The 24,735-nt window shown below is 45.3% G+C and overlaps 1 protein-coding gene across 3 annotated transcripts in view; it reads right to left on the bottom strand.

The window, feature by feature from the left end:
- Positions 1 to 24,735, bottom strand: part of NSMCE1 (NSE1 homolog, SMC5-SMC6 complex component) — a 50,408-nt gene that overhangs the window by 14,233 nt on the left and 11,440 nt on the right. For 2 of the 3 annotated variants that reach the window (XM_032842754.1, XM_032842755.1), the window contains exons 1-2: positions 23,531 to 23,639; positions 17,330 to 17,476 (exon numbers count right to left, since the gene is read on the bottom strand). In XM_032842754.1, the coding sequence (XP_032698645.1) occupies positions 17,330 to 17,476; positions 23,531 to 23,570 (187 nt within the window). In that variant the 5' untranslated portion in view covers positions 23,571 to 23,639. Of the gene's footprint in view, positions 1 to 17,329; positions 17,477 to 23,530; positions 23,640 to 24,735 lie in introns of those variants that run through there. The other variant, XM_032842756.1, reaches the window with a different exon arrangement.

Below are 24,735 nucleotides of genomic sequence, written 5' to 3'. Positions count from 1 at the left end.
CTCCACCTGCCACTGCGTCTCTGCCAATGCACAAGTGAGGGGCCCGAGTCCCTCACTACAGCAAGCTCTCAACCAGCAGCCCACCTAGCCCCATCTGGGTGCTCTTCGGTTAGGTGCACGTGCCAGACTCAGCACAGTGCCCTGTTCCCGGGAGGCACAGACAAGCCGGCAGAATGGTGTGCGCAGGCCTGCAGTGCCAGGAGGGGAGACTCTGGTCACCTTCTCCAATTCGCCTCATCCCTAGAATGTGGGCCGGCTTCCCGTGGTCTCCTGGGAAGCCTGCCATAGTGCTCTACCCCTGCCCCCCATACACAGCCAGAACAGGGCCAGGTCCTGGCACCCCGTCTCCGCACAGCTATGGGGGGCTCCGTCACCCTTAGCCACGCTCCTTCGTGATCCCACATGCGCCCCCGCGCTCTACACTCCCATCCCCTGGGCCTCCTGCCTGCACACAAGGCCCCTCCCCAGCTCAACATCCACACTTGGGACTCCCTTCCATTAGGCCGTAGGGACCACACTTTCTGGATTTGAGGAGAAAATGCCAGCACCAGAAATTCAGCCGCATGGTCTACATTACACTATGTATCAGCACTACGAATCTTCTGATAGTCACTACCCCCACATCTCCTCCCCAGGATGTGGGGTCAGATGACACGGAAGGGTCACACAGGAAGGAAGGGGCAGTGAGGAGCACATACTGAACACGCACCAGGAAGCACTCTGTACCAGGCACGTAACAGAAGCTTCCCTGTTTAACCCTCCTGGCTTTTCCATGAGGTAGGTAAGATTTCCTTCTGAAGACAGAAAGCTGGGACTCAGAAACTGAGAGAACTTCTCCCAAGTCCCGGCCTGGAATCTCTGTCCTCCCCAGTCCTCCGCCGGCCACACAAACCCTCCCTCGTGCTTGGGAGCCAGTGCAAAATGCAATCCAAAACCGAAGATGTCCACACCTAGAAGTGCAAGGGAAACAACAGAGGCCCTGGCTCCGGAAATCTGCACCGGCCACCGGCTCCGGCCCACACTGGGGGCTACGCCACAGTCAGAGCGAGCTGGGATTTGGACCCATCGAGTCCTGCAGGAGCCAGAGACGTGAAAGTAGCATTTGCTTCCTCATGGTTAAGGGGCATGCTGAGGCCAGAGAGTCCTGTCGAAGCACAAAACAGCCGTCTGTTGTGGAGTTCTGTATGTCCAAACACTCACCCAGTTACCCTGTAGAGGTGACTTTTCATGCGAATTTCCTGCCACTTTTCCGTTATGGGCGCATCCCTAATCCCCGCTGATTAAGTGGGAAGGCAAGCAGGCTTGGACGGTGGCAAGCTTATTAACCGTACCTCCCAGTCAGAGGGGAGAGATGTGCAATGAAATCATTAAAAACAGGGGAAACTGCTTGGGACCCAGCTTCAAATGACCACAGAGTCCTCCCTGGAAAGAGAAGCCACTTACAAACATGACCACACATGGAACGGAACACTCGCTACACCAAAGTGTCAACCACAGCGCAGTGACTCACCAGTAACACGTGTCACCTAATGATATGCAGGGATCCTAACTGGGCCCCAGATGGCGGGGCAGATGGAGACCTGCACCCCGACAGGACAAACACAGCCAGGGGAAGGCAGGTAGGTCTGACAAACACGGAAAATACCCGTCAAACCCCAGTGTTCCTCTCCTACTGTGCTCACTGATCTATTTTTGGTATGTGCATTTCGGTTAACCGTGGGTTTGTGTTTTTTTCTTTTTTTTTTGCTTGAACACTGTCTTATTTATTCTGCTCCCTGAAATCATGTCCGATCTTCTTTTTTTTTTAAGCTAAAATTTGAGCTATTTTACCCAGTTTGTCTTCGAGACCAAGACACCAGAAGAACCCGCTAAAAGGAACGCGTAACAATAAGCACCGTGAATTACACAACGTGAGCGCTGGGCATCTGGAAGAGGAGCCCAGGGCAAGCTGGCAGCCGTTACAAAATAAATGACGTCAGGGAGAAACCCCACTGGATGCGAAGCCAGCAGGTACGAGCAACCGACTTTGTCTTGAAGAATCGCCCTGCCAAACACTTCTCAATCACACAGGAAGGAGTAACCTCACGGCGCAGACAGCAGCTTCACCAACATCGTCAGACCCCAGCTAGGAGGCTGCGAGGACACCGCTTCTGCGTCACTGCTGCAAAAGTAAAAGGCACAACCATGACGGAGTCAGGAGGAAGGAGCAGACTAGCCTGCACTGAACGGCTCTGCCGTCGCAACAGCAGCAGGCGCCAGGCCGGCGGCATCGTGGCATTCACAACATGCCACGTCCAAATTCGGATACGCCCCAGGTGCAAATCCAACCTGGATGTCGGAGACAAGATATTAGAAAATGGAAAAGATCTCACGAGTCCTATTTCATATTTGTTGTAGGTCGAAATGATAGTCTTTGGGATATTAATTAAACCTGTTTCCTTCTACCTCTTTTAACATGCCCCCCCCACCCCCGAAAAGTCTAATGACCAATGTGGCTCACATCAAATTTCTATCAGCTCTGTCCTACTCAGTACAGTAACCTGTAGTCTTCAAAAATGTCAAGGTCATACAAGTCAAGGAAAAGGCTGAGGAATGATTCCCAATGGAAGGCACCTAAAGAAACATACGTAACTAAATGTGCCGTCTGGCCCGGTAGCGGATCTTTGGCTGTAAGAGGTAGTATTGAGCCAACTGGAAAACTCCAGTGGGTTCTGTGGATGAGAGGGTAGGAATATGTCAGTGTCAATGTCCTGATTTGAATGGTTATCCCATGACAGTTGATAGTTTAGGAGAATGGCTTTGCTAGAAGGACACGTTCCCTAAAGAATTTAGTGGTGATGGAATTTCAAATTGTTAACTCTCAAGTGATCTCTATTCTTAAACAGCTTTTCTGTGAGTTTGGAATTATTTCAAAATAAAAAGTAAGTTTAAAAAGCCCCCCGAGGAGCTCCAGGCAAGGAAAGCCCTTGGCGAATGTGCCGCTCACCCGGAAGGCACATTTGGCAGCGGTGGGGCCGGAGCCGATGTGAGAAGCAGCTGGGGTGCCGGGAGGCTGGACCTGGTGATTCCCTGAAAACCCAAACTGTTCAATCGAAAAACAAAGGACCAGACCCCAAAACATTTTAACAAAGCCAGGAACTCAGAATTGTTGCCGTGCAGCTAGTGGGCTGTGGCGATCTTGTGCTTCTGCTCAGTAGCACACACGAGAAATGAAAGAGACGGGGAGAGTCAGGCTCCTGTTTGGGGCACCCTCAAACCCCACGCTGGGCAACACCATCGCATGACAAAAGGACTTTGGGCCACTTGTGAAGGCTTCAGAATTCAGGCTTCCATGTTCATTCTGTTTTCCAGGAAACTGACCAAAGAAACTTTCCATGGCTTGACTACCACAAAACTACTTCCCAGCTCTCTTGTGAGTCAGACTTGAAGGAAGATGCTCCCCCGGATAAACTCCGGATCCAGGACAGAAAGGATGTATTTCCTGGACCACAGAGATGACGCAGGGCCCTACCAGACCTAGAGAATGAGATCTACTGTGTGAACCTGATTATCCCCTACATGTCACCACCTTGGGCACATACAGGCTTTTAGCACATTCCACACATTATGTTTGTAATCTTCACAAATGACCCCGGGTGCCAGCTATCTCCAGCCCTGCTTCGCAACTAGGAAAACGGAAGCTCTGAGTTTTAGTGACCTGACCAAGGTTATACAGCTCCGAAGCAGCAAAGTGGCTTTAAATTCAGATTTTCTAAAAAAACAGCTTTGGTGAGCTGTAACTGACATACAATGAACTGTGCCCATTTAAACAGCACGAGTTCATCGGTTCTGACATATGTATACAACCCTGAAACCATCACCATAGCCAAGGCCACAAACACTATCCATTGCCCCCCGGGAAGTTCCCTCACACCGCTCTGTAATCTCTCACTCATCCCCCACAACCCTTCCCTACCTGTCACTCCACCCAAGTACACGCTGTCTAGGAGTGTATGTTACCGGATTCCTCCAACACGTAATCTCCTTTGCTTCGCTTCTTCCACTCAGCATATAATCACCCTGAGATTCACTGATACAGGAGCACGTAGCACCGGCTCATTCCTTTTCACTGCTGAGTAGTATTCCATCATCTGGATCGTCCTGCAGCCTGTTTATCAGTTTGCCTGCTGATGGGCAGCTAGGTGTTCCCCGTTAGCGGCTATTACAAGTAAAGCTACTCTGAACATTTAGGTATAAGCCTTTGTGTGGACACGTATCTTCATTTCTCTTGAGTCTAAAAACAGCTACTTGAAACAGAAATGGCCATATCATGAAAGAGCCCATGTTTTTTCAAAATGACTACACCATTTTAGATTCTGACAGATGGAGTGCCAGTTCTTCCATTTTCTTGACACTCATAATGCAATCTTTTCAATTTTAGCCATGTAAAAATGGAGAATGTTCCATGTGCCCTAGAAAAGAAAATGTATTCTGTTGTTTTGGGATGGAATGTTCCATGTACCTTTACATGTACCTGGAATGTCCCATGTACATGTTCCAATGTACCTCACTGCGGTTTTAGTTTGCATTTCCCTAATGAAGCTGAGTACTTTTCCTGTACTTATTGGCCCTCTATGTATCTTCTTTGGTGAAGTGTCTGTTCAAGACTTTTGCCCATTTTTTTCTGGCTGTATGTTTTCTAACTGTTGAATTGGGGAGTTCTCTATATATTTCGGATACAAGCACTTTATTGGATATATGATTTGCAATATTTTCTCCCAGGATCTTGTTTGTCTTTTTATCCCTCATAAACAGTGTATTTCAAAGAGAAGTTTTTTGAATTTTGGGATACAATTTCTTTTAATAGATCAAAATATACCCTAAATCTAGCACATGGCTTTGGCCTAGTCTCCAGCTTGATCACAGTCCTTCCTCTTCTTAAGCAACTTCTTATCAGTTCCATTTTTAGAATCTTTTTAAATTTTCATCTTTATAGTCATATTCCATCCTTTCATCATGTTTACCTTTATTTTTGTGTATATATATATGTTTTTCTTTCTTTAAAATTTTGGGAGGTAGTTTTTTCTAACAGACCAAAATACACCCAAAATCAAGTGTGTGACTCTATTCTATTCACCAGTTTAATATATATATTTTTTTTTCCTTTTTATTCCCCCCTTCCTTCTCCCCCTGGATTCAGGTCTCTTCTGATTTGGTGTATATTTTTCTAGGGTTGTTGCTACCCTTTTAGTATTTCATTCTCTCATTCATCTATTCTTATCTGGATAAAACGACAAGGTGGAAAAACTCACCACAAAAAAAAAAGAACAAGAGTCAGTACTGAAGGCTAGGGACCTAATCAATACAAAAATTAGTAATATGTCAGTACTAGAGTTCAAAATGACAATTATCAAGGTGCTAGCTGGGCTCGAAAAAAAAGCATAGAAGATATCAGAGAATTGAGTCCCTTTCTGGAGAAATAAAAGAACAAAAATCTAACCAAGTTGAAATCAAAAAAGCTATTAATGGGGTGTAATAAAAAATGGAGACTCTTACTGCTAAGATAAATGAGGCAGAAGAGAAAATTAGTGATATAGAAGACCAAATGATGGAGACTAAAGAAGCTGAGCCAAAGAGAGACAAACAACTACTGGATCAGAAGTGTAGAATCTGAGAGATAAGTAATACCATCAGACAAAACAATATTGGGATAATTGGGATCCCAGAAGAAGAAGAAAGAGAGAGAGAGGCAGAAGGTATGTTGGAGTGAATTATAGCAGACAATTTCCCTAATTTGGTGAAGGGAACAAGCATAAAAATCCAGCACCAAAATCAATAAAAATAGGTCCACACCTCATCATCTAATAGTTAGACTTATAAGCCTCAGTGACAAAGAGAAAATCCTGAAAGCAGCACAGGACAAGAGGTCTGTAACATAAAATGATAAAAATATTAGATTGGCAGCAGATCTATCCACAGAGACCTGGCAGGCCAGAAAGGACTGGCATGATATATTCAGAGCACTAAATGAGAAAAATATGCAGCCAAGAATACTATATCCAGCTAGGCTGTCACTGAAAATAGAAGCAGAGATAAAACATCTCCAGGACAAAAATTAAAAGAATTTGCAAACACCAAACCAGCCCTACAGGGAATACTGAAAGGGGTCCTCTAAGCAAGGAGAGAGCCTAAAAGTAACAGACCAGAAAGGAACAGAGATAATATACAGTAACAGTCCCCTTACAGGCAATACAATGGCACTAAATTCATATCTTTCAGTCGTTACCTTAAATGCAAATGGGCTAAATGCCCAATCAAAAGACAGGGTATCAGAATGGATAAAAAAACAAGACCCACCAATATGCTGTCTACAAGAAACTCATTTTAGACCCAAAGACACCTCCAAATTTAAAGTGAGGGGGTGGAAAACAACGTACCATGCTAATGGACATCACAAGAAAGCTGGGGTGGCAATCTTTATATCAGATAAATTAGATTTTAAGCCAAAGACTATAATAAGAGATGAGGAAGGACACTATATCATACGTAAAGGGTCTATCCAACAAGAAGATCTAACGATTTTAAATATCTATGCCCCTAACATGGGAGCAGCCAACTACATAAACCAATGAGTAACAAAATCAAAGAAACACATCAACAATAATACAATAATAGTAGGGAACTTTAACATTCCCCCTTACTGAAATGGACAGACCATCAAAGCAAAAGATCAACAAGGATATAAAGGTTTTAAATGACACACTGGACCAGATGGACATCAAAGATATATTTAGAACATTCCATCCCAAAACAACAGAATACATATTCTTCTCTAGGGCACATGGAACATTCTCCAGAATAGATCACATCCTGGGTCACAAATCAGGTCTCAACAGGTACCAAAAGACTGGGATCATTCCCTGCATAATTTCAGAGCACAGTGCTCTGAAACTAGAACTCAGTTACAAGAGGAAAATTGGAAAGAACTCAAATAGATGGAGGCTAAAGAGCATCCCTAAAGGATGAATGGGTCAACCAGGAAATTAACAAATTTTAAAAATTCATGGAAACAAATGAAAATGAAACCACAACTGTTCAAAATCTTTGGGACACAGCTAAGGCAGTCCTCAGAGGAAAGTATATAGCCATACAAGCCTTTCTCAAGAAACAAGGTCTCAAGTACACAACCTAACCCTGCACTTAGGAGCTGGAGTAAAAACAGCAAAGAAAGCCTAAACCCAGCAGGAGAAGAGAAAGAATAAAAATCAAAGCAGAAATCAATGAAATAGAAACCAAAAAAACAGTAGAACAAATCAACAAAACTAGGACCTGGTTCTTTGAAAGAATTAATGAGATTTATAACCCCCTGGCCGGACTTATCAAAAAGAAAAGAGAAAGGACCCAAATTAATAAAATCATGAATGAGAGAGGAGAGATCACAACCAACACCAAAGAAATACAAACAATGATAGGAACATATTATGAGCAACTATATGGCAGCAAATTTGACAATCTGGAAGAAATGGATACATTCCTAGAGACATATAAACTACCAAAATTGAACCAGGAAGAAATAGAAAACCTGAACATACCCATAACCAGTAAGGAGATTGAGGCAGTCATCAAAAATCTCCCAACAATAAAGAGCCCAGGGTAAGATGGCTTCCCAGAGGAATTCTATGAAACATTTAAAGAAGAATTCATACCTATTCTCCTAAAACTGTTCCAAAAAATAGAAATGGAAGGAAAACTTCCAAACTCATCTTATGAGGCCAGCATTAGCTTGATGCCCAAACCAGACAAAGACCCCATCAAAAAGGAGAATTACAGACCAATATCTTTGATGAACACAGATGCAAAAATTCTCACTAGCCAATAGGATCCAATAGTACATTAAAAGGATTATTTACCACGACCAAGTGGGATTTATTCTTGGGCTGCAAGGTTAGTTCAATATCCGCAAATCAATCAATGGGATACAATACGTTAATAAAAGAAAGAACGAGAACCATATGATACTCTCAATAGATGCTGAAAAAGCATTTGACAAAGTACAGCATCCTTTCTTGCTCAAAACTCTTCACAGCATAGGGATAGAGGGTGCATACCTCAATATCATCAAAGCCATCTATGAAAAATCCACAGCGAGTATCATTCTCTTTTTTTTTTTTAAAGATTTTATTTATTTGACAGAGAGAGATCACAAGCAGGCAGAGAGGCAGGCAGAGAGAGAGGAGGAAGCAGGCTCCCTGCTGAGCAGAGAGCCCGATATGGGGCTCGATCCCAGGACCCCGAGATCATGACCTGAGCCGAAGGCAGCAGCTTAACCCACTGAGCCACCCAGGCGCCCCAGCGAGTATCATTCTCAATGGGAAAAAACTGAGGACTTTTCCCCTAAAGTCAGGAATATGGCAGGGATGTCCACTATCACCACTGCTATTCAACATAGTACTAGAAGTCGTAGCCTCAGCAATCGAACAGCAAAGAGAAATAAAAGGCATCTGAATCGGCAAAGAAGAAGTCAAACTCTCACTCTTTGCAGATGACATGATACTTTATGTGGAAAACCCAAAAGACCCCACCCCAAAACTGCTAGAACTCATTCAGGAATTCATTAAAGTGTCAATATATAAAAATCAATGCACAGAAATCAGTTGCATTTCTATACACCAACAACAAGACAGAAGAAAGAGAAATTAAGGAGTCAATCCCATTTACAACTGCACCCAAAACCATAAGATACCTAGGAATAAACCTAACCAAAGAGGCAAAGAATCTGTACTCAAAAACTATGAAATACTCATAAAAGAAACTGAGGAAGACACAAAGAAATGGAAAAACGTTCTATGCTCATGGATTGGAAGAACAAATATTGTGAAAATATCTACACTACCTAGAGCAATCTACACATTTAATGGGATCCCTATCAAAACACCATCAGTCTTTTTCAAAGAAATGGAACAAACAATCCTAAAATTTATATGGAACCAGAAAAGACCCCGAATAGCCAGAGGAATATTGAAAAAGAAAACCAAAGTTAGTGGCAACACAATCGCAGACTTCAAACTCTATTACAAAGCTGTCATCATCAAGACAGTATGGTACTAGCACAAAAACAGACACACAGATTAATGGAACAGATAGAGAGCCCAGAAATGGACCCTCAACTCTATGGCCAACTAATCTTCGATAAAGCAGGAAAAGAATGTCCAGTGGAAAAAAGACAGTCTCTTCAACAAATGGTGTTAGGAAAATTGACAGTCACATGCAGAAAAATGAAACTGGACCATTTCCTTACACCACACACAAAAATAGACTCAAAATGGGTGAAAGACCTCAATGTGAGAAAGGAATCCATCCAAACCCTTGAGGAGAACACAGGCAGCAACCTCTTCAACCTCAGCCGCAACAACTTCTTCCTAGAAACATCACCAAAGGCAAGGGAGGCAAGGGCAAAAATGAACTATTGGGACTTCATCAAGATCAAAAGCTTTTGCACAGCAAAGGAAACAGTCGACAAAACCAAAAGACAACTGACAGAATGGGAGAAGATATTCACAAATGACGTATCAGATAAAGGACTAGCATCCAAAATCTATAAAGAACTTATTAAACTGAACAGCCAAAGAATAATCCAATCAAGAAATGGGCAGAAGACATGAACAGACATTTCTGCAAAGAAGACATCCAGATGGCCAACAGACACATAAAAAAGTGATCAACATCACTTGGCATCAGGGAAATACCAATCAAAACCACAGTGAGATACCACCTCATGCCAGTCAGAATGGCTAAAATTAACAAGTCAGGAAATGACAGGTGTTGGCAAGGATGCGGAGAAAGGAGAACCCTCTTACACCATTGGTGGGAATGCAAGCTGGTGCAGCCACTCTGGAAAACAGTATGGAGGTTCCTCAAAAAGTTGAAAATAAAGCTACCCTATGGACCCTGCAATCGCACTACTGGGTATTTACCCCAAAGATACAAATGTTGTGATCCGAAGCGGCACGTGCACCCAAATGTTTATAGCAGCAATGTCCACAATAGCCAAAAAATGGAAAGAACCTAGATGTCCATCAACAGATGGATAAAGAAGATGTGGTCTATATATACAATGGAATACTATGCAGCCATCAAAAGAAACGAAATCTTGCCATCTGCAACAACATGGATGGATGGAACTAGAGGGCTGAGCGAAATAAATCAATCAGAGAAAGACAATTATTATGTGATCTCTCTGATAGGAGGAATCTGAGAGCCAAGGCCGGGGGTCGTGGGGGGTAGGGAGGGAAAAAATGAAACAACATGGGATCAGGAGGGAGACAAACCATACGAGATTCTTAATCTCAGGAATAAACTGAGGGTTGCTGGGGGGTGGGGGGAGAGGATGGGGGGCTGGGTTATGGACACTGGGGAGGGTATGTGCTATGGTGAATGCTGTGAAATGTGTAGGCCTGATAGTTCACAGACCTGTTCCCCTGCGGCAAATAATACATTATATGTTAATACAAAGGAAGACAGGAAGAGAAAAAGAAAAAGGAAAAGAGAAAAAGAAAAAGAAAATGAGAAAGAAAAAGAAAAAGAAAAGAAAGAGGGGGGAGGAGGGAGGGAGGGAGGGAAGTTTTTCATTCTGACGTCCAATTTATCAACTTTTATGGATCACATCTTTGTGTTGTATCAAAGAAATCTTTGCCTAACCTAAGGTCACAAAGGTTTTCTCCTATATTTTCTTCTAGAAGTGTTATAGCTTTGGGTTTTACACTGAAGTCTATGATTCATTTCGAGTTAATTTTTTTTTAAAGATTTTATTTATTTATTTGACAGACAGAAATCACAAGTAGGCAGAGAGGCAGGCAGAGAGAGAGGAGGAAGCAGACTCCCTGCAGAGCAGAGAGCCTGATGCGGAGCTCGATCCCAGGACCCCGGGATCATGACCCAAGCCAAAGGCAGAGGCTTTAACCCGCTGAGCCACCCAGGCACCCCTCGAGTTAATTTTTGTATATGGTGCAAAGCACGGTTTGAGGTTCATTTTTTAAAATATGAGGTGTCCGGGGCACTTCTGGTTGGTAGAACACACAACTCTTGATCTCAGGGTTGTGAGTTGAAGCCCCTAGTTGGGTATAGGGATTGCTTAAAAATAAAATCTTAAAAAAAAAAAAAAAAAAAAAAAAAGGGATGCCTGGGTGGCTCAGTTGGTAAAGTGTCTGCCTTCAGCTCAGGGCATAATCTCAGGGTCCTGGGATCCAGTCCCACAGGCGCTCCTTGTTCAGCAAGGAGCCTGCTTCTCCTTCTGCTTGCCACTCCCCCTGCTTATACTCACTCATGCTCTCTCTCTCTGACAAATAAATGTCAAAAAAAAAATTTAAAAAAAAATAAGAAAATAAAATAAAATAAAGTGTATCCAATTATTCCAGCATCATTTTTTTGAAAAGATTATCTCTTTTGAACTGCCTTTACATTTCTGTCAAAACTTAGCTGTCCATATATGTATGGGTTTATTTCTAGACTCTCTGTTCTATTCCATTCATCTAGGAGTTTATCTTTATGCCAATACCACACTATCTGGATAGGGTAGCTACATCATACGTCTTAAGATCAGGTTGCTCTTCATTTACTTTAATTACTCAGTGTTAATCCTCCAAGTTTGATTGTCATTTTCGAAATAGTTTTGGTTTTTCTAGGTCCTTTGCCCTTCCATGTGAATTTCAGAATCAGTTTGTTAATTTCAACAAAAAGCCCTGCTGGGATTGGATGGGGATTCAGTTGAATCTTTGGATCCATTTGAGAATAGATATCTTAACTATATTGAGTTTTCCAGCCCAAGAACATGGTACATCTCTCCATTGATTTAGATCTTCTTTGACCTCTCTCAGCAATATTTTGTACATTTCAGTGTACAGGGCTTACAAAGTCTCATCACATTTATTTCTAAGTATTTCATATTTTTGATGCTATTATGAACAGTGCTTTTTACTTTTTTTAAAAGATTTTATTTATTTATTTGACAGACAGAGATCACAAGCAGGCAGAGAGGCAGGCAGAGAGAGAGGAGGAAGCAGGCTCCCCGCTGAGCAGAGAGCCTGATGCGGGGCTGGATCCCAGGACCCTGGAACCATGACCCAAGTCGAAGGCAGAGGCTTTAACCCACTGAGCCACCCAGGCGCCCCTGAACAGTGCTTTTTAAAACCAACTTTTGATGACTCACTGTGAGCATACAGAAATACAGTGGACTTCTGGAGATTGATCCTGTTATCCTGCCACTTCTCTAAACCCACATATTAGTTCTAGTAGCTTTTTCAAAGATCCATCAGATTTTCTACATGGATGATCATGTCTTTCAATAGTTCTAATTTTTCCTTTCCAAACTGAACGCCTTTAATTTTTTTTTTTCTTGCCTAAGTGCACTGGCAAGAACAAATGATTAGAATGGACATTCTTGTCTTTCTCCTGATATTAGGGTAAAGTACTCAGTCTTCACAGTGAAGTTGGTTAGCTGTAGGTTTCACACAGACCCTCTCTATTGGGTTAAAAAAAAATCTGCCTTCCTTCGTTCCCTTGCTGAGGGAGTTTACTGAGGATAGACATTAATTTTTTCTAACTCTGGGCAGATACTCGTTGAGTCCTCTCTCCTGCTCTAAGGCATGACGTCCTGGAAATCTGCATCTTCCCTCAACCCTTCAGATCTCCAGTTTCCTGTGTGAAACTTCTGGTGCACCATGCCAGAGTAGATACCAGATTTTGTCAAATGCTTCTTCTGCACTACTGAGATGACCATAGGATTTTTCTTTCTTAGTTTGCTAATGTGGTAAACTACACAGACTGATTTTCAACTCTTAAACCAACCCTGCATTCCTGGGCTAAACCCCACTTTGGTAATATCACATTATTCTTTCCATGTACAGCTGGATTAGATTTGCTCAAATTGTGTACAGGGATCCTTCTGTATTCACGAAGGATCTTAGTCTTTAGATGTCTCTCCTTACAATGTCTTTGTCTGGTTTTGGTATCAGGACGATGCAGGCCTCAAAGAATGAGTTGGGAAGTGTTCCCTCTTTTCAATTTTCTAGAAGGAGTGGGTGGAACCGGCAGCCCTTCTCCCTTCGACGCTTGGTAGAACTGCCCAGCAAAGCCACTGTACCTGCAGCGGGTACTATCCTCTGCCCTGTGAACACCAGGCACCGATTCTCTCTTAATCCTTTGAACTTCATCTTTGCCTGGCCTTGGACTGCTCCCTGTATATCTGCTCTTAGCTGGATCCCTGCCAGGGAGCCAGGGGGAGGTGGCTGACTCCAGCTCTCTGTGCACCTCTTCTCCTGCTCTGACCTGCAAACGCCTTTGTCTCTCTGAGCTCTCATCCCCCATCCCCTCGGCTCAGACAGCCTGTTTAGCTCTGCTTGGGTTTCCCCTGTGCCATAGCCTGAAAACTCTCAGGGCAGTGAGCTGAGGCAACTGTAGTGCTCATTCTGTTTTTGCCTGTGGTATAAAAAACATTATTTGGGGGGCGCCTGGGTGGCTCAGTGGGTTAAAGCCTCTGCCTTCGGCTCGGGTCATGATCCCGGGGCCTGGGATCAAGCCCCACGTTGGGCTCTCTGCTCAGTGGGGAGCCTGCTTCCCTTCCTCTCTCTCTCTGCCTGCCTCCCTGCCTACTTGTGATCTCTGTCTGTCAAATAAATAAATAAAATCTTAAAAAAAAAATTGGAAAAAGAAAAATAAAAGATACTTGGTTGCCATCCCTGGTTCCTGGCACAGAGCTCCTAAAAACCTTGGAATTTCCCGAGTGACAAGGGTGACAGAAGTGTTTTGTTCTAAGAGGCAACTCTTGACAGGTCGTTAAAGAACTTCAGGATGGGGAGGGCTGGTTTCCAGAAAGACCGAGCCTTGACTAGAAGCTTTGAACTTTCAGCCCCATCCCCAACTCTGGGAAGGGCAGAGGGTCTACATACAGAGTTAATCACCAATGGCCAATGATTTAGTCAATCATGCATGTGTAATGAAAGCCTCCCCAAACCCCCAAAGGATGGCATCCGGAGATCCACTGGGATGGTGAACACATCAAGGTACTGGGAGGATGCAGCCCCCAGAAAGGTACTCCCCCTGCCCCCCATCCCCTGTCCTATGCACCTCTCCCCTCGGGCTATTCCTGAGCTGTATCCTTTATATAGGCCAGCAATGTGAGTCAAGGGTTTCCTGAGTTCTGTGGGCCATTCTAGCAAACTACTGAAACTCAGGGGCAGGCCAGAAGACTTAATTTATAGCCAGTTGGGTCGGAAGTACTGAGACAGGCCTCCAAAGTGGGGGCAGCCTGGTGGGGCTGAATGAGTTTAACTGTGGGATCTGACGCCAACTCCAAGTAAACAGTCCAAACTGAGCTGTTACTGGTCATCCAGTGAGCGCGCAGAGACCCGCAGAGGAGGTACGGGAAAAGGGAACACTCGGGGGGTGGGGGGGCGGGGAAGCTTCGCTGCCTGTCTCTCAAGGATTCACTGCCCTTCCCTGACTCATGCCCACTGTGTCATCTATTTTTAGTTGTTTCAGACAGGAAGGCCAATTGGTCCCTGTTACTCGACCTTGGTCAAAAGTGGAAATCCTCAAATGCAAGTCTTCTTAACCAGCCCCCCTTGGCTTCTTGTACCTACTTCCATCAAGAGAGGCTTAGATGAGAATCACAGGATTCTGTGCCTGCAGGATTCGTGAAACCCAAGGCAAAGCAAAAGCTTTGTCTCAGTGTCCCCAGTCCCCAGCACAGGAGCCTGGCCCCCATGAGGCCATGGCAAGATGAGGACCGCAGGCACACTCACAGGCTCCAGCTCACCTCCGAGAGCACAGAGGCCCTCAGTGCCACTCAGAGAGCCCAGGCCTGAGGCCTTACACCAGCATGTCACAACAAAACCTAAACTCTCACTAGCCCAGAGACATGGGGAATTTGCTTCCAGCTTCATGACGGTAAGAGGAGCTGGAACCAGAGCCCAGAACAGAAAGCATGTTCGAGAAGCTGGACAAAAGGCCTTGGGAAACTGCAATCAGAATAACGACAGACTCAATTACTCCTCTGTTTCATAATTCTCTTAGAAGCTGAATACATTTCCAGTTGGTAAAAGGGGACTTCCCTGGGCATCTCTTCCAAAGACAGATTAATGATGTTAGGTCTTATAAATATTTACTTAATTTGAGATCACTTCTTTCCATCACTTCTCATTTTAAAATCTCTAAAATAACAATAATGCTTGAGAAAAAGCCTTTTTAGTTTTAGATGAAGGGTAGGGGAAAACAAACTCCCGCTCTATCCTGATTACCCTAGCCATAACCATACCTTTATTATCTTGATGCACAGATACAGCACACAAAGTGTGAAGAATAAATTAATTCCTAGATATATTCTACAGGACTTTCCTAAATTAGGTCATAATAACTTTAAAGGTCAAGCAAAGGCAAAAACACTTTCATTCTTAGTACTAAGGCACCATGTGGCTCCTTGCAGTGAGCTATGAAACTTCCCCATTAGCATGAAAGCCCACATTTAGGACTTACATGAGAAACTGAAGGGGAGGAGGACTGAGCGGCCATGTAGATCATAGACTAAGAAAAACATTCTGATGCCCTTCACTGGAGCATTCTGAGGGGGAGGCTGAAAGCGCAATTGTGCTCTTCAAGGAGCAAGGGCAGCTAGCCTGGCAGGTGTAAGACTCCTTTCCCATAAATGAGGCCCTTACCAAAGACCTCTATCCAAGCAAATGCACGCCAAGTAGAGCAGATATGTTTTCACCAGAAGGACGATTTCCTGGCACAGCACTAATTATGTCCCGTTCCTGATTCAAGCCCTTCCAGACATCCGCGCTGTCCCCAGTATTAAGTATGAAAGAAACCCCATTACTCTGCTGCACATACTGTGGGCTCTTTCTGATCTGTAAACCCACACATCTTTTGGTGCCATCTGTTCCCACACATCGCATGTTCCTATCAGGGGTTTCCCGAAGTATGTCAGGGGTAGGTCCACAGAGTTTGGATATCCGGGATTAAACAAGGTTCAGCAGGTTTCCTTACTGTAGGAAAGCGTCAGGCCGCCAATGGGGCTTCTCCACACACAGCCCCTCTTCTCAAGGGCCTCCACCTGTAACCTGGCGCCCCACACACACCTCTCCTCACCCCTGCTGGCTGGCTCACCTCTGTGTGCTTTCCCCTCTTCTTTTGAAAATTGAAAGCACAGAAAAACAAAAGCACAGCATAAATGAACACCTGTATTCCCGCTCACAGGCAGCAGCGATCATCAGACCACACTACGAATGCCTCGTTTGCTTCAAGTCTTTTCTCGAATAAAAGAACAACATACGGTAAAGATGACAGTGTGCTCTGATTTCTCCCCAAAGCCAAGCACTTCACAAGTGTGTTCCATATCCTTCTGGTCCACTCTTAGGTTTTTTACTTGCAGTTGTATGTATTCACGAACAATAAATATCGTTAAAGCTGGACCGCGCCTGCGTGGCCTTAGGCTCAGGCCATGATCCCAGGGTCCTGGGATCGAGCTTCCTGCTCAGCAGGGAGCCTGCTTCTCCCTCTCCCTCTCCCCTCCTCTGGCCCGTCCCATGCTCTCTCTCTTAAGTAAGGTCTGTAAAAAAACATCGTGAAGTTTTACAAAAAGCTTAACGCAGAGACATCATACAGTAAGCAGAATTTACCCACTTTGTCACTCAACAGGGATCTACCCATACTGACATTCGACTAAGCCCAAGCTACCAATACTGATTTCCCTGACCTGCCAGCACTGATCCTGTTGTTTCTGCTATGACCTCCTGTTACTGGCAACTCAGCCGGGCCCGGTCTCTCAAGGCTTTGTGTGTCCTATCTTACCTCCTGTCTCAGCAGCCCACTGAGAAGGCGCTCCAAACGCCCACAGCCGGCCAGGGCAGGGCAGCACGGTCTCCGGGTCTGGCTGAGTCCCAGGCTACGTTCTGACCCACTGTACAAAGCGGCCCTCTTACCACCGACAGCCAAATGAGCAGCTTCCGCGGGCCCTGGCACTTTGTATGCACCTTGTCTCTCAATCCCCTGAACCCCCACTACGGTGTCGAGGATGATGAACTGTCCTCACTAGAGAGATGAAGACACTCAGGCTGGAGAAGATGTTGACGCCTTGGCGTAAGTGCCAACTATTCGGGTTCAAAGTCCAAATTCCCATCCCCCTAGGCTAACTGTCAGATTTACGTAAAAAAAAAAAAAAGGAAAGGGTTGAAGATGAGACGAGAAACACAACCCGGGCTGGCGTGAGACTGTGTAAGTGGGGCGTACCACTTGGCCGCCTCGTCCCTGAGCACTTGGCTCTGGGGCATCTCATGACCCGGGAGACGATACTCACGGTCATGGACCCGATAGCAGTGCTTCTGCAGCCGCCGAATGTCCCATTCCTCCAGCACGCCGTGAGTCATCAGCAACTGCAGGAATCTCCGGTGAACGTCGGTCATGACACCGGCCCTCCTAGGACCGCCCTGTGTGTGTGAAGGAGCTAAGAAAAGAAGCAGATGAAACCCAGTCACCTCCGAGCGCTCCGAAAGCCAAGTTCTGCACTGTGTACTAACTGACATTCACGACTAAATACTTGTTGTAGTTCTTGAGCTCAAGTGCATCCTGCTGAATGGCCCAAAGGGAAAAGGACACGGGTCAGGGGCAAGCCGACTAGCACCAGCAGGTGGGGAGAAGCGTGGCTTCTGGAGCCAGCCAGGACGCCGGCACCCAGCCTGTGCTACCACGTGAAGTGGGTGAAACCGGGCAACCGGACCTCCGTGTGCTTCGGTCTCTGATCTATGAGACTAACGACAGCAACGGCCTCCACGGACGTACTCCACTGATTACACAGTAACAGCCAGGTAACACACTAAACACTACGTAAGCGTTAGCTCTATTTACTTCTAGACCATTCTGGGTCTGAAACTCAGTCCAGCCACTTAGCAGATTGAAGGCCTTGGCTAAAGTCCACTGGGGCCCCATTTGCTCACGCTCAACTCAGAACAGCGTTCGCTGCCTAAAGAACTACTAGTAAGTGCTGAACCAGGACTAGTTTCCTTCTCCTCTCCCAAACCACTAATGAAACAACCGTCCCCCTGAGGTGCTTTTTCAATCTCTTGCTCTCTACTAACACATTATCTTTCCACAAACCACAAAGATCAGGGCTGATAAAAAGCATTGCACAAGTCCTGATCAAAGAGCCCGCTCTCGCCACGGAGAGGTGGCACCGTGCGGAGGCAAAGAGCATGGGCTGAGCAATCGGCAGGTGGTGTGGAGACGCCTGTTTGCCAGACCTGCTCAATCTCGAGAATCAGAGAACCTGTGCATGAAAAATAGAGATTCCTGGGGCCCTGTTTCTGGAGGTTCCGACCGCCAAGGGGCCTGGAATTCTGAGGGTTTGACACTCACTTCAGGCGACGCCGCCATCTGACAAGAAAATCGCTGTTCCCTACGGCAGATACAGCACGAAAACACTTGTAGCTAACAAGCTTCATCTCTCTCAGCCTCAGTCTTTTCAGCTACAAGATGGGGCTAACAAAAAACTATCTTTAAGACAGAAGATGCCATTTAAATGAGATATGACTATGCTGGAGGCTGCCAAGGAGCTTGGACCTAGGACACACACACAAACGTTAGCTGCTGCTCACTGTTCTTTTTTTTTTTTTTTTTTTTTTAAGATTTTATTTATTTACTTGACAGGGAGAGATCACAAGTAGACAGAGAGGCAGGCAGAGAGAGAGAGAGAGGGAAACAGGCTCCCTGCTGAGCAGAGAGTCCGATGCGGGACTCGATCCCAGGATCCTGGGATCATGACCTGAGCCGAAGGCAGCGGCTTAACCCACTGAGCCACCCAGGCGCCCCTCACTGTTCTTTTTAAACAGCACATCAACTGGGCCTCAGGGGTGGGAAGGCACACAAGCTCAGGGCCAGCTTCTCCGACTGCCTGCTAGCTATCTTCGAGAACAGCTCAGCAGTGATTCAACCTAAGTTGGGCTCATCTTCTCCTTGCCCCATCCTCAATCCCTTTCTTTCTTTGCCGGAGTCCTTTTCACGAATCTTCTGGTTTGGGAGAAGGAGTCCACGCAGTCACACAAACACCACAGGCCCGACCGTCCAACTCTCATCCTCTTCCCCCCCACCCCCACCCTCGGATCCAGCCAGTCACCATGTCCTGCCAAAGTTAATTTCCTATCACTAGGAGCAGCAACATTAAATCCAACAGCAAATTAAATCCAGAAAAAGTTAAAGAAAGTCAATAATAAAGAGCCAAAAACAATGAAATTAATGTACATTTGAATTCAACAAAACCAAAATTTTTCTTTGGAAAAAAACACAACAAAAGCAACCAACCTTTGACAAGATTTTCCGAGAGAAGACTGAAAAATAAACACTATTTGGAATGAAAAGGGGGAACTAGTTGAAGATACAAACATTTTTTTTTAATTTTTATTTATTTATTTGACAGAGATCACAAGCAGGCAAAGAGGCAGGCAGAGAGAGGGGGGAAGCAGGCTTCCTGCTGAGCAGAGAGCCCGATGCGTGGCTCGATCCCAGGACCCTGGGATCATGACCCGAGCCAAAGGCAGAGGCCTTAACCCACTGAGCCACCCAGGCGCCCCACAAACATATTTTAAAAAAGACTTAAACAACCTAACAATAATCTGAAGTTTTAAATATACACAGAGTTATGGGAAATCCATTTAAAACCAACTAAAGAGGGCACCTTTTAAAAAAAATTAAAAAAAAAAACAACTAAAGGATTATCTGAAAACTAACAAGTTTTTTAAAGACTTTATTTATTTATTTGACAGACAGAGATCACAAGTAGGCAGAGAGGCAGGCAGAGAGAGAGGAATGGAAGCAGACTCCCCGCTGAGCGGAGAGCCCAATGTGGGGCTCGATCCCAGGACTCTGGGATCATGACCTGAGCCGAAGGCAGAGGCTTTAACACACTGAGCCACCCAGGTGCCCCAGAAAACTAACAAGTTTTATAACCACTGGAGACCTTCTGTGGGAAGTCCATCTTCCCACGAAGAAAACTTCAGATCCAGTTGGTTTTATCAAGAAACCCCGCCAAACATTCTGGAAGCAAGTGATTTCAAATGTCACAAAACTATCCCAGGACCTACAGAAAAGCAAACCCTCCCCCAAATCATCTGATAAGGCTGACGTCAGTTGGGCATTAAAACCTGGGGCGCCTCGATGGCTCAGTGGGTTAAGCCTCTGCCTTCGGCTCAAGTCATGATCTCAGGGTCCTAGGATCGAGCCCCACATCGGGCTCTCTGCTCAGCAGGGAGCCTGCTTCCTCCTCTCTCTGTGCCTGCCTCTCCGCCTACTTGTGATCTCTCTCTCTCTCTGTTAAATAAAGAAATAAAAAATCTTAAAAAAAACTAAAAAAAAAAAAAAAAACCCAACCGAGGCTTCAAATGAAAGGAAAATAAAAAGGCCAGTATCTTTCAGAAACACAGCTCCGGGGGGGTCCAAAGCAAAACATTAATCGGATCTAGCAACACAGAAAGATGACTTCATGGTGACCAGTTGGGGTTATCCCCTCAATGGCTTAAGATTTGAGAATCAATTGAATGTCATATGTCAATAATATCTCAATAAAGCTGGAAAAAAAATCAGTGTGATCACCACATTAACAGAATACAGAATAAAAGCCTATAATCATCTTAACAGATTCAGAAACTATGATTAAATTTAACAGTTACTCATACTAAATACTTTGAATTGAAGGAAACTTCCTTTATTTACTAAATGCTATCTACAAAAACCTATGGTGAACATAATACTTAAGGGTGGCCTATTGAAAGCGATCACTTTCAAACCCAAATTGATCCAATGCAACTGAACCTACGCGATTCGGATCAAAATCCCCATAGGCTGGGTGCATCTGGGTGTAATTTGACAAGACGATTCCAACATTTGCATTTACGTGGAGACACGTAAAGGCAAAACAGCAAAGCCATTCGGGGAGAAGATAAAGACAGGAGGACTTGTCCTACCAGGTAGCAACTTATTTTAAAGCTAGAGTAATGAATAATGTATGATAATACTACAGACATGGACCAAATAAGAGCAGGGGGACAGCACAGAGAGAACCCAGACACAGAAATGCACACAGGTATGGTTATTCAACAGGTTGGAGAAATGGAACTCCGGCTCAAAGCAAGCTTTTTAATAAAAGATGCCAGAACAACAGATCACCCTACAGGAAAAAAACAGAGAACTCGACCTTCACCTCACACTAGGCACAAAAATCTTTTTGAGCAGTCAGGTCGTAAGAAAGAAAACACTATAAAACGTTGGGCAACAATACAGAACATTCTCTATGAGCCAAAGGCAGGGAAGGATAGCTTTAAAAGATAGAATAATAAAAATAATGATACAAAAAGCACAAACCATAAAGGAATATACTGATACACGTGACTTTGTTAACATTAAGAACTTCTGTTCACCCAAAATACTTCAGAGTGGGAGAGAGAGAAGACAAGCTACAAACTGGACAGCATCTGAAACTGAAGCCACAGAAGATTCGTACTCAGAAGAGGTAATGAGTTCCTACAAATCAGTAAGGGGAAGACAAATGTCAAGAGAAAAATCAGCCACAGAAATTTTCAAAGAGGATGCACAAATGGTTCATAAATATATTTAAATGGCTCTGTATTGATGTCATCAGGCAAATTAATATTCAAATCCCAGTGACCAATGTTTACTCATCACCAGATAGGCAAAAAGTTCTGAAGAACGGCCTGGGCTAAAACTCACCCATAGCTGGTGGAGTGTAAACGCGTACAAACCACCCAGACTGGTCAGTCTTACTCACAAATGTGGGTATCCCCGGAAATCCACTATTCTGTATACAATTTAGAGAAACTTTTCTACATCTGCTCCAGGAAATAGGTTTATAAACACACCATGTGGCAGTAAAAATCTGGCAAGAGTGTCCACGACTATCAGTTGAGGAATGCCTACGGAAAGCGTTTATAATTAAACCATGGAATTCAAAATTGCAAGGAAGCAATGAGGGGGATGTAGAGCTACTCACATCACCTTGGACGCATGTCATACACATAATGTGACGCAAAAACAAAGGCAAATATATATATGACGATCCTATATAAAATTCACAACCTAGCAAAACCATATGTAGCAGTCATTACAGACACATAGTAAAAACCGCAAAGAAAAACAAGGGAATGAGTAACACGATACTCAGGGCACTGAGTCATCTTTGGTGAGGGGAAGAAAGAATTCAGCGGGGGCTTTCAGGGTATGATAATGTTCTATTTCTTAACTTGATGATGCGTATATGGGTGTTCCTATGATTTTTATCCTTCGAACTTAAATTGCAAACATTTTTATAGAAATGTTACCTATCTTGATTATAAAACGAAGAAATGGTGTAAATGTGTTACGTTAGCCAAAATAAATGTTAGTAAGAAGGACCAACTACAGAACGTCATAGAAGGCTACAATTTAGGGGAAAGAAGAGGAAAACAGATACAGATAGGCGTGTTTTTACACAGAAGGCAGTTGTCTGAAGAGGGACCGGGCAGCAGAGATTAATCGTGGCTAACTGCCTACCCAAATAATTAAAAAATAGAAACGTCTGTGCAATAAGCAGATCTCAACCGTCACCATCTGAGCCGCCAGCGAGGCTTGGGGCGAGTGCTTCTCTGTGGTCTCGCTCCATCCTCGCTGGAACCTGAGGACGGAAGCATTACTGACTCCATTTTACAGATGAGGAAACAGAGAGGGAAGGCACAAGGGGATGCACAGAATTAGTGATGGATGGGAGTGGGGATGAGGGGCGCAAAACAAAAGCAAAGTTCAGGAACTGTAGCATCCCCAGCAAGGTAAGCGAGACACGGGAGGCAACAATTAAGTCATGATCGCTCAGCTGCAGGGATCCCTTACCTACAATTCTCAAATCTAAAAAAGGTCTTAAAACCCCATCTTTTAAGTGTGAAAACCTGACCTGACCTGAGGTGAGGCTATTTCTGGCCGTTCTTTAGTTCCTTTGGTGTAAATCTGCGCACATTTAGCGGTGAAAATAGCGGTGAATTTGATTACAAGAAGCTGCCCCAGACCCCAAGGAAGGTATGACATACCATCGAATCTATGCATCATATTCCTCTCAAAAGTCCCCAAAACTGGGGCGTCTGAGTACGTCTCGCCTCGGGGCTTTAAAATACGAGGCTGTGGGCTTGAACAAAGTTGGGGTTTCTGTAACACGACCGAGAGCACAAGCACAGAGGGCGGCGAGAAACCGTGAGGTGGTCCGCGAAGGCCGTATTTTCCCTATTCGGTTCAGGCAGAATTCTGTATTTTGCTTTTGTCACCTAATATCAGGATGACATCGATATTTGCACCTGATACCACGATTTCATAACGTCTGTGTGTCGGGGGCACTAGGTTGCAGCCTACTGGCCTTCCTGTCCCTCTCTGGGCCTGAATCCTCATCAGGAAATGAGGAGACCCAAGTCCCCGGGCCCCCAGCGCCACACTCCGGCACAGGCACGGGCCGAACCCGGGGCCTGACGCCCACCTTCCGTCCTCCGTCGCCTCTCCGCACGGCCCTCTTCCATCCCCGACAGCCTCGCAGCCCCACGGCCCGATCACCCACCGCGGTAGCCGAGTGCAGCCCCCAGTGCTGGCGACCAGGACAGAAAAGGCGGGCGCGGCTCCTCCTTCAGGGCGGAGCGAACGCGGGATCAGCGCTCCCATTGGTGGATGTCGCCTATTTGTCCCTCCCACCGGGTGACGCACTTCCTGCCGTCCTGTTCGCGCCGTTGCCTTGGTGCCAAGGAGCCGTTGGGGTAGGTGGGGAATTAACGCACTTCTCCCGCCGCTTTCCACACCTTACCCAGCGGCGGGGCTGCCGCCTGTGGCCCTCCACCTCCAGCCCCGCAGTGGCACCCCGCGACCTTACTGGAGGGAGGGCAGGCATGTAGCGGGACCCTCCCCCGAGTAGCCGCGGCTTCGCGGACGCAACCCAGTGCCCGTCCCGGGCCTCAGTTTCCCCACCTGTACAACCGACCCTGTGGCCTCGGGGTCAGCAGTGAGGACTCTTGCTGCCATATAGCTTGAGCTAGAATCCTGGCTCTGCCACTTGCCAGATCTTGGGTGAGTCTCTGAGCTGCCCTGAGCCTCCGTTTCTTCTTCTGTTACATGGGGAGGATCGCGGTCCTCAAGGGACAGCGTGTTCGTGAGGTTTAAGAGAATGCGCACTGGAAGTGCTGGAAGTCAGCTACTGTGTTACTTAGGGATTGTTAGGAGAAGCGAATGAAGTTCTTAATAGAAGGAATGGACTGTTGGAGGGCACCCATTTGACAAACACTTGCATCTCAGTGCCTGATCTGGGAGCTGGGGATGCAGTCTAGCAGGGAACAGGTAGCTAATTCTAATAAAGCAGAAAGTGCAAATATCTATGCCTCTGTGATGATGGCTTCAAATCCCTACTTGCCCGGTTACACTCCTGTGATCTTGGACAGTTTCTCAACCTCTCTGGACCTCAGTTTCCCCATCTGCTGAGCGAAGAAAGCAATAGCATGTGGTGGGTGAGGGCTTGAGCTGGGAGCTGGACCATCTGGACCTGAATGCTGGTTCTTAAACTCAGTATGTCTGACACCCAGGACAAAATACTGAAGCTCTCCCCCTCAATTTGCTCACCCATAAAGCAGGTATAATCATAGCACATTGTTGACAGGATCACCATGAGATTAAATGAGTTAAGACATGCAAAGCTCTTAG

The sequence above is a fragment of the Lontra canadensis genome, unplaced genomic scaffold (genome assembly GCF_010015895.1).
Source record: "Lontra canadensis isolate GAN:19392208 unplaced genomic scaffold, GSC_riverotter_1.0 scaffold132, whole genome shotgun sequence".
Taxonomy (NCBI): domain Eukaryota; kingdom Metazoa; phylum Chordata; class Mammalia; order Carnivora; family Mustelidae; genus Lontra; species Lontra canadensis.
Note: the sequence above shows the minus strand (reverse complement) of the source record. Positions and strands in the feature narration are given on the sequence as shown.